An 11080-nucleotide genomic window follows, 5' to 3' on the forward strand; every position below is an offset into this window, starting at 1 on the left:
TTAGGAAAAGGGCCTACAATATCTAACCCCCATTGAGCAAAAGGCCAAGGGCTGGACAGAGGGTTAAGAATTTCTCCTGGCTGGTGGATGTTTGGAGCAAACCTCTGACACTGGTCACATTTTCTAACATACTCCTGCGCTTCCTTCTACATATTTGGCCACCAATATCCTTGAGTGATGGCCCTGTGTGATAGGGACCTTCCCCCCATATGACTTCCACAAATTCCTTCATGCAACTCCTCTAGAAGTGGCTCTGACATCTCGGGGTGTACACAAAGCAGGTATGGCCCAGAAAAAGAACGTTTGTACAATTTTTTGTCCTCGGATTACCAAAACCAAGGAGCTTCCCTCTGTAATTTCTCGACTTCTATTTTCTCTTCAAGCAAGGTGTCACTTTTGAGGAATTTCAATATGGGGTCCATCCAGCTCGACGTTAGGTTGACGTGATGAACCTGAAGCACGTCCCTCCCCGTTGGGGTGGGGGTGCACAAATCCTCAATGATTATGACCCGGGGCAAATTCCGTGCTGAGGAAGTGGTAAAGGTTGCCAGGGAATCGGCGTGGGTATTTTCACCTCGAGGTATATGCGATAAGTTAAAAAACTCAAATTCCGTTTGCACACGCCTAACTTGACCCAGATATTCCTGCATTCTGGCATCTCGGGCTTCCAATTCCCCTTTCACTTGGCCGACTATCAATCTTGAATCCGAGAATACTTCTACTACCTTTCCACCCATTTTCCGGACCATACTCATTCCCATCAATAGAGCTTCGTATTCCGCTTCATTGTTAGTAGCTGAGAATCCCAGCCTCAAGGACTTTTCAATGATGATCTTTTCGGGGGATACCAGCACTAGCCCCACTCCTGCTCCCCATTGATTCGCTGCACCATCCACATATACCTTCCAAGATGAGACATCTTGTGTGGAAATCAGACCAACCGACATTTCATCCATGTTATGTTGCTTCATCTCAGCTTCTTCTGGGAGCTCGGCGAACTCGACTACCAAATCGGCGAGGACCTGGCCTTTCACAGAGGTGCGGGACATATATTTAATGTCAAAAGCTCCTAGGATTGTGCCCCACTTAGCAATCCTTCCCGTATAATCTGCACTTCTAAGTGTAGACTTGAGTGGCAGCTGAGTTAGGACTACTACGGTATGCACCTAAAAATAATGTAGGAGTTTGCGAGTCGCATAAACTACTGCCAAGATGGCCTTTTCTAGGGATAAGTATCACATATCGGCTTCATGAAGTGACTTACTTACATAATAAACTGGCCTTTGAATGCCACTGTCCTCTCGTATTAAGACGAAACTAACTGCATAAGAGGCGACTGCTAGGTAAGCAAACAAGACCTCGTCCACCTCAGGGTTGGACATGATAGGCGACCGAGACAGGTACTCTTTCAACTATTGAAATGCTACGGCGCATTCCTCGGTCCACTCAAATCCCTTCCATTTATGTAATAAACGGAAGAAAGGTCTACATCTATCAGCTGACTGGGAGATAAATCGGTTCAAAGTAGCAGTCATTCCTGTCAGTTTCTGCACCTCTTTCGAGTTCCGGGGTGCTTGTAAATCGTTAATTGCCTTAATCTGGTATGGGTTCACCTCGATTCCCCTATAAGTCACCATGTACCCCAAGAACTTTCCAGAACTCACACCAAAGGAACACTTTGAGGCATTCAGACGTAGCTTATGCTCTCTCAGGATTCCAAAAATACTCGTAAGATCTTCCACATGCCCGGAGACCACTTTACTCTTCACCACCATATCATCAATGTAGACTTCAATGTTTCTACTTAGCTGCGGTTCGAACATTTTAGTCATCATCCGTTGGTAAGTAGACCCCGCATTTTTCAATCCAAAGGGCATTACTTTATAATGGTAGTTTCCAATTGAGGTGACAAAAACTGTCTTTTCCTGATCGTCCAACGCTAACGGTATCTGGTGATATCCTTGGAATACATCCAAAAAACTCATCTGAGGATGGCCAACTGTTGCATCTACCAACTGATCTATCTTTGACATAGGAAAAGGATCCTTAGGACAAGCCTTATTGAGGTCCGTAAAGTCCACACACACTCGCCATTTCCCTGTCTTCTTCTTCACCACTACTGTATTGGCTAGCCATTGAGGGTAAAATACTTCTTTAATAGCCCCGGCTTGCTCGAGCTTGGTCACTTCACTCCTAACAACTTCGGCGTGCTCCTTCAACGGTCGTCGAGGTGGCTGTCTCTTCGGAACAATGGAAGGATTTTCATTGAGACGATGACAGATGAAGTTCGGATCTTTAGCTGGGGCCTCATATGGACTCCAGGCGAACACATCGATATTCTCTCTGAGGAATTTTACCAGCTGCTCCTTCTCTCGCGTAGGCAGTTTAGCCCTAACTTGAAAGAATTTCTCAGGATCATCAGCGACAATTACCCTCTCCAGATCTTCACATTCTACCTCGTCGGGTAATGCTGGGGCTGTTAACTGCTATAAACCATTATTGGCGATTGTCGAGGTCTCCGCTTCCGGCCGGTGTTGGATAGCTGTCACCAGGCATTGCCGAGCTGCGGCTTGACTTCCCACTATCTCTAAATCTTGGCCTCCGGATGGGTATTTTACCTTCTGGTGTAGGGTGGAGGAGACCGCCCCCAGGGTATGGAGCCAGGGCCGGCCCATAATAGCCATGTATGGAGAGAAAATGTCCACGACGATGAAGTCCACCTCCACCACGTCCGTACCGACCTGCACAGGTAGCCTTATCTGACCTTTTAGGATGACCATTCTTCCTTCAAAACTCACCAGGGGCGAACTGTAGGTTGTCAAATGCTCAGGCCCCAAACCTAGCCCCTTGTATAAGTCAGGGTACATTATGTCCACAGCACTACCCTGGTCAACCATTACCCTTCTCACATCGTACCCGCCGATTCTCAGCGTGACCACCAGAGCATCCTCATGTGGCTGCATGGTTCCTACTTTGTCCTCGTCTGAAAAGCCCAAAACCAATGGGACGTTAATCCTAGCTCTTTTAGACGTTGAGCTACGATCCTCGGCTGGAGATCGGGATACTGACAGTACCCTGGAAGGACAGGAGCCAGTTCTCCCCGGGGCAGCAAAGATAACGTTTATTGTGCCAAGGAGGAGTCTTGAAGAAGCATCTCCCCGCATCTCTGAGCTTGCTTGGCCCACCCGACCACTGGAGTGGTGTAAGAGTTGCTTCAACTTCCCTTCTCGGACTAGTTGCTCCAAATGGTCCCATAAATTCCTGCAATCATCAGTCGTATGCCCATGATCTTAATGATAGTGGCAGTAAAGATTATGGTTGCGTCTAGTAGGCTCTCTTGCCATCTTGTTGGGCCATTTAAAAAATGGTTCATTCTTAATCTTCTCTAGCACCTGTTGTACCGGTTCCCGGAACACGGCATTAACCGCCTGGGCGTTGGCAGAGCCTGACTGCCCCGTATAGTCTTTCCGAGGTCGGTTATTATTGTACCGGTCCGACCTGAAATCCCTCCTCTCTTAAGGGATTACCTTGGCCTTCCCTTTTCCCTGCAGTTGGTCTTCTTCAACTCTTCTATACTTATCAATCTGGTCCATTAATTGCTGCACGCTAGTGACTGGTTTACCAGTTAAAGATTTCCTCAAATCATGCTTTGCTGGAATGCCGGCCTTGAATGTACTTATAGCCACGTCGTTGTGCTCTCCCTCAATCTCATTAAACATTTCCCAGTATCTGTCTGAATATGTCTTAAGAGTCTCACCCTCTCGCATGGACATAGATAACAAGGACCCTAAAGGCCGAGGAACCCTGCTATAGGTAATAAAGCGAGCACCGAAAGCTCGGGTAAGTTTCTTGAAAGAATCAATAGAATTAGCCTTTAAGCCGTTGAACCATCTTATTGCCACCGGGCCCAAACTTGATGGAAAAACCTTACACATCAAAGCTTCATCTCTGGAGTAGATAGCCATCTTTTGGCTGAAATGGCTAACGTGTTCTACCAGGTCTGTCCGACCATTGTACAGGGTGAATGTGGGCTGATGAAATCGACGGGGAAGATTCACATCCTCTATATTCCTCGTGAAGGGTGATTTGGAAACTTGGCTTAAGGCTTTGTTTATGGCGTTATTCCCCAAGCCTCGGCGAGGTGGACTTTTGTACCTACGTCGATGGCTGTGTTCCTCTTCATAGGAAAAAGTTTCACTTGGCGGAGTCCTAGATCTCCGCCTATAACTAGCTCCATTTGTCTCTTCGGATGATGGCTCGGAGCTAGGTGGGGAACGCCCTCGTCGGGAGTGGCGCAACTCTGTTTTCAATTCGTCAATCTCACGCTACATGTCCCTGTCCTTCTTTGCATGGGAGATGTGGCTCTTCTCGCGAGAGTGACTTTTGCTGGTATGAGTTGTGCGCATACTCCCCTCATGGCCCTCTCTCTGTTCGAGACCCTGGTGTGGATCGCCATGCTAGGAGCCCCTTGACTCCGCTTGGCACGGGCCAGTATCTATCTGGTGCGGTCCCGCTGTTGTCTGGTGCGGACCTGCTTCTTCCATCATGAACGTTGTAACCGAATTTCCTTTGGCCTAGATCAAGCTCTCCCCATAGACAGTGCCAATTGTAGGGACTGAAATTGTATTGATCCCAAAACCGGATTGGGCTCAAACCTTAACAACCCAAACAATAAATTTGTAGAGCGTGGGTTGAAGAACTAGATTTATTCTAGAAGAAAAACGATTAATCTTAACGATGTAAGATGATATGACACAGACAAGATTATCGAATTTGTCCTCGGAACCAACTAGGTTATTTTTTGTTCTATGGTTTTCTTTAAGAAGTCTCTCGTCCCTTTTTTTTGGCGCATTCTTCTAGGTTATATATTGCAACCTTCGTGTCATCCTTACCACACATGTGTATGCTAGATTAGGGGGATTCCTCCCTGTCCTATCCAACACTTCTTGGAACCATCAACCAGTGGCTTGTAAGGCTGCTCGATCATTGTTCAGGTATCACTTCCACATTAATACAGCCAGAGAGTTGGTTGAGAGACAATTAATGTGGAGGTCGCAACCTTTGAAGATATTTGTCTGCCTTTTTATCCTTATCCCTGATCCAATGTTCCACTCTCAGCTGTGACGTAGTCCCGAAGTAAGTTTGTGATGATAAGGTACTTAGATTCATCTCGGATACATGTTGCCGAGGATACTGTTGTCCTTGGAAACTTGTTGGACCCATCTCACATTGCCTTTACTCCTCTCTTAGCTTTATTCTATTCATAGCCTTACTTGGGCCTCCTCGGATGGTCCAACATCCTCAGATAGGGCCATAGGTCTAGTTAATACTGCTTTCAACAATATTTCCTGAGTAACTGGCCCCCACAACTAGCAACACTTATTTTTTAAATTTGAGAGACTAATTAATAGTGTTCACTTGAACTTTATGAGACCAATTGTACTCACATGGTAAATTTTAAGGATCAGTAGCATAGTTTTACCTTAAAAAGGGGGCAAAAAAGTCAACTAAAGATTAGGACAAATTTATGATTTCCACCACCATCTTGTTTGCGACTATCAATATTTAACTTACATGCAAGATCAAGGGTTAACAGATGAGATTAGCTACTGATCTATTATGAAAATTGGGATTAAAGTGGCGGGTAGCAATTTAATTTTTCATTCTGAACCATATTGTTCAAATTAAGTTCATCAAAGTTGTGTCATACTAATTTTTTTTCTCAAGCACAAAGAAAAGAAATTAAGAACTAATGGGACCAACGAACTCTTTTGCTTAGACGAACTAATCAAACATCTCCATCCACATATCCACGTCAATGACAAATGGAGGAAAGCCATTCAATGCAGTAAATAATACCTCGGACGGTTACAAGACTAGCTGTATAGATTGTTGGAGGCCCATCAAAGCCTACATTACTAAACATGGAAGTGTTACCAATAAAGGCATTAAAGCTACAATAAAAGCCACAACGGCTAGATGCTGTGGCACCATATATAAACCTCCACAAAACCAATACAAGGTACGAATAATCCAAATACATGCCATAACTCTAATCTCTAATATTCTCTTGGAATTTCCATACGCTGACTTAATCATTGGAGATTCTTTGGCAGGCACCACAATGATGACCACCTAAGAAGGTCTTCGTGCAGCATTTTCAGGTACAGGGACGAGGTTGTTGGCTTATATGGACAAGTTCACTTAACTGAAGATTTCTGCTTCATCAATTTAGCGCCGTCTGTGGGGAATGATATTTTCAGGCTTAGGTTCGAGAACATAGTTCCACTCAACGCACAAGTCTAGATGGAGCCCAACACTCCCTAGGATTTTGCAGCATTAGCTCTGCAAATCCAAACACTAACAACCAGTGTGGAAGAGCTTACCCGACAAAATCAAGAGATGAGGTTGCAGCTGCAGCAAGAAGGGAACCGGTCTAGGACAAACCGAGATAACGATGGGGATAGCTAGAGTAGGGTCGAATGCCGACGGCTTACCACCCCACGAGAACCAAGCTCGAACCTCTTTAGGGAAATGAGAAAGGAGATGGACGAGCTGAGGAGTGCAATAAGGAAAAAATAGACCAGAGCTGGGACTGTATGGTCAGGAAGACAAATCCACCCTTCACCATGGTGATTTTAGAGTGCCCAGTGCCCTCGAAGTTTCGCCTACCACAGCTTGAGCCGTTTGACAAGTTGAAGGATCCTTTGAATCACCTTAATACCTTCAAGAACACTTTGGGTCTTCAACAGCCTCCTGATGAGATATTATGCCGTTCCTTCCCGACTACCTTCAAAGTAGCTGCGAGGGAATGGTTCACGAAGTTACCAACTTCGTCCATCGATGATTTCGAGCAAATGACTCTTTCTTACGCCATTTCGTCGGTGGACAACGTCCAAAAAGGCCAGCTGACCACCTGCTTACCATTAAACAAGGAGAAAAGGAGACGTTGAGATTGTATGTGAAGCGTTTCACTAGAGAAACTTTAGAGGTGGATGACGTAGATGACAAAGTGCAACTGACGACCTTTAAAGCCGAGTTGAAGTCTAGGGAGTTTGTGGTCTCACTTGCGAAGAACCCCCCACGGACGATGGCAGAGATGCTCCTGAAAGCTTAAAAGTACATGAACGCTAAGGATGCTTTAGCGGCAATTGAAGAAGTCAAAATGCACTGACGGGAACAAGAGGAAAGACGATAAAACTCCTCGCATGGTAAAATTGACTCCTTTAATTATGCCTATTGATAAAATTCTGGCACAGATTAAGGACGAGCACTACTTCAAGTGGCCAAGGTTGTTACACTTGTCACCCAATGTCTGTGACAAGAGGAAATACTGCCGTTTTCATAAAGATCACGGCCATTATACAGAGGACTGTAGAGACTTGAAGAAGCAGATAAAGGAACTCATACAAAGAGGGAAGTTACAAAAATTTGTAAAGAAGGAAGATTCCACCAGACCTAGAGACGATGGCGGAGTCAAGCTAGAAGCCTCCAAGGAATGATGATCACAAGCCATATCATCAGCAAAGTGTGACAGCAGAAATAAAGACTAACACAGGGGGGCCATCCATAGGGTGGTCGTTCAGATTCCTCAAGAAGTCATACTAGAGGCAGGTGAACAACATCCATAGGATATCGCCCTTAAAGCATAGACGGATGGACATGGATATCTTGTTCTCAGAGGAAGATGTTAGAGGAGGAAGACGGTCACAGTGGGAGCTTACCCGAGACAATTGACTTGTCAATTGGTCTTCCGGGTAGTAGACTGTTCGTCCTCTTACAATGTGATCATCGAGAGGCCCACACTCAATCGTTGGAAGGCAGCCACGTCCACCTATTTCCTAAAGGTAAAATTCCCAACAGAAAAAGGCATAGGCAATAGCCCCAGAGACAGTAGAGTTGGTCGACAGAGACATAGCAAAGACAACTAGGATAGGGACGACTTTGAGTCCTGAGATGAAGTCAAGACTAGTCCAATTCCTTAAAGAAAACTGGGACGTCTTTGCATGGAACCATAAGGACATGCTAGGCATATCCACAAAAGTTATCCAACATAAGCTAAATGAGGATCTCGAGAGGAAGCTCGTCCAGTAGAGATGACGAGTCTTTGCGCCAGAACAAAATCAAGCTATTACTGACGAGGTCAACAAGCTTTTATCAATAGGCTTCATTAGAGAGGTCTATTACCCAAATTGACTTGCCAATGTCGTCCTGGTGAAGAAAGCAAATGGGAAATGGAGGATGTGCGTAGACTTCACGGACCTAAACAAAACCTGTCCAAATGACAGTTTCCCTCTACCGAGGATAGATCAATTGGTAGATTCCAAAACAGGACATAAGTTATTGACGTTCATGGATGCATTCTCGGGGTACAATCAGATAAAGATGGCTAAAGAAGACCAGAAGGAAAACCGCCTTCATCATGAGCCAAAGGCTTTATTGTTATAAGGTAATGCCCTTTGAACTGAAAAATGCAGAAGCAACTTACCAGAGGCTGGTAAATAAAATGTTCAGCAAACAAATTGGGAGGAACATGGAAGTATATGTGGATGACATACTCGTCAAGAGTAAGGAAGAGTCTACTCACCTGGACGATCTTCGAGAGACATTCACCACTCTCAGGCAGTACCAAATGAAGTTGAACCCTAGTAAGTGTGCCTTCGGAGTAGCCTTGGGGAAATTCTTGGGATTCATAGTGTCCCAAAGAGAGATAGAAGCAAACCCAGAAAAGGTACGAGCCATACTTAATATGGTGTCGCCCAAGATTGTCAAGGAAGTCTAGAATCTCACAGGGAGGATAACAACACTCAACAGGTTCGTTTCTAAAGCAACGGACAAATGCTTGCCCTTCTTCAAAACACTGAAGCTAGCTTTCGCCTAGACCAACAAATGTGGGAAAGCTTTCCAAGAACTCAAGCACTAGTTGAGCAATCCACCCATTTTGAGTCCATCAAAGGAGGGAGAAAACCTGTATTTATATTTGGTAGTATTAGCAACAGTTATGAGTGCAACCCTAATTCGGGAAGAGAACAAGACGCAGTTAAGACTTCCAAGGGGCAGAAGCCAAGTACCCACGGATAGAGAAGATCGCATTCACATTAATCGTAGCCTTATGTAAATTGCGACCCTACTTCCAAGCGAACCCTATCTTGGTGATGACGGACCAACCCATTAAGAAATCCATGAACAAACCCGAGGCAGCAGGAAGGATGGTCCAATGGGCAATTGAGCTTAGCTAGTTTGACATTGAGTACCACCCCAGGACAACTATTAAGGCACAGGCATTAGCAAACTTCATCATCAAGTTAACCATCCCAGACGGGGAAGATATAACTGACGAGGCTGAAAGATGGACGATTCAAACTAATAGTTCGTCAGCCCGAAAAAGGGGCGGAGTAGGGGTTGTCATCATCACCCTTGAAGGAGAGATGCTCAGATACTGAGTTAAGCTAAAGTTCCTGGCCACCAATTACAAAGCTGAGTGTGAAGGAATACTAACGAGGCTGAGGATCGCGAAGTCATTAAGAGTTAAAAACTTGCTCTTCCAAAGTGATTCAAAACTAGTAATGGGACAAATAAAAGAGGAATATGAAGCAAAGGAGGATAGAATGCAAAAATACCTCAAGTTGACAAAGCATTTAACACAGGAATTTGATCGGGTGGAATTCGTGTAGATCCCCAGATGCCAGAACATAATGGTAGACAAGATCGCGAAGTAGGCGTCGTCAGAAGAAGAACCAACGAGTGTAGACTTAAAGATGGAAGTCCAGAAACACCCCAGCATTGAAGAAGCTTCTACCTTTACAATCTGGAGTGTAAATAGCTGGATAACCCCAATCCTGTCCTTCCTCCAGGACGGACGCCTTCCACAAGATGTTGAGAAGGCTAGAAAAGTCAAGAAGAGAGCAGCCAAGTTCATGATCTTGAACGACACCTTGTACAAGAGAGGCTTTTCCATGCCCTACTTGAAGTATGTCGACGAAGAGGAAGCCAAATACATCCTAGAAGAGATCCATGAAGGGGTTTACAGTGACCATGCAAGCCCTAGATCCTTGGTAAGCAAAGTTATTAGAACAGGTTACTTCTGGCCTACTTTGCATATGGATGCAAGGGAGTTCGTCAAGAAATGCAACAAATGCCAAAGGTTTGGAAACGTCCAGCGCCTCCCAACAGAGAAACTGACGCTGATAGCCTCCCCATGGCCGTCTGCACAATGGTAAATTGATATCGTCAGTCTATTACCCCAAGGTAAGAGACAGGTAAAATTTTTACTCGTTGCTATTGACTATTTCATAAAATAGGTTGAAGTAGAAGCATTATCAGCCATCACCAAAGTGAAGATCCATAGTTTTGTATGGAAGAACATAATTTGCAGATTTGGGATTCCATGGATGATCATATCAGACAACGGGCAGCAGTTCAACAATTAAGGTTTCAGGGATTTTTGTTCAAGTCTAGGAATCAGGAACCAATGTTCATCCCCAAGACACCCACAAGCGAACAGACAAACAGAGGTGACAAACCAGACGCTAATCATGATCATCAAAGCTAAGTTGGACGAAGCTAAGGGAGCATGGCCGGAGGAATTGCCCAATGTCTTGTGGGCATACAAGACTACAGCAAGAACCCCGACAAGAGAAACTCCCTTCAGACTCACATATGACACCGAGGCAATAATCTCGATCGAAGTGGGAATCACCAAAATCAGACGAGAGGCGTTCCATGAAAAAAACAACAATGATCAACTAAAGGTCAACCTGGATTTCTTGGATGAGGTTAGAGACAGAGCTTCTCACAGAATGACAAAGTATCAGCAAAAGATGGCCGAGTACTACAACAAAAGAGTGAAACTCAGACGACTTGACATAGGAGATCTTGTCCTACGCAAAGTCATCCCTACAACCAAAGATCCGACCTAAGGGAAACTCAGCCTAACTTGGGAAGGACCCTACCGGGTCACCCACTACTCTAGACAAGGTAGTTATCACTTGGAGACCCTAGACGGGAAGAAGTTGCCATGACCATGGAACATAGAGCATTTGAAGGAGTACCACCAATAGATGTAACAAACAACTGTATT

At 44.9% G+C, this 11080-nt stretch overlaps 1 protein-coding gene across 1 annotated transcript; it reads left to right on the forward strand.

Annotated features, from left to right (window-relative positions):
- Positions 1 to 9758: 9758 nt before the first annotated feature.
- Positions 9759 to 10430, forward strand: LOC126691525 (uncharacterized). The gene is made up of 2 exons (XM_050386557.1): positions 9759 to 10055; positions 10302 to 10430. The coding sequence occupies exons 1-2, from the start codon at positions 9759 to 9761 to the stop codon at positions 10428 to 10430; spliced, it is 426 nt and encodes a 141-aa protein (XP_050242514.1).
- The last annotated feature ends 650 nt before the right edge of the window (positions 10431 to 11080 follow it).

The sequence above is a fragment of the Quercus robur genome, chromosome 7 (assembly GCF_932294415.1).
Source record: "Quercus robur chromosome 7, dhQueRobu3.1, whole genome shotgun sequence".
NCBI classification, from domain to species: Eukaryota; Viridiplantae; Streptophyta; class Magnoliopsida; order Fagales; family Fagaceae; genus Quercus; species Quercus robur.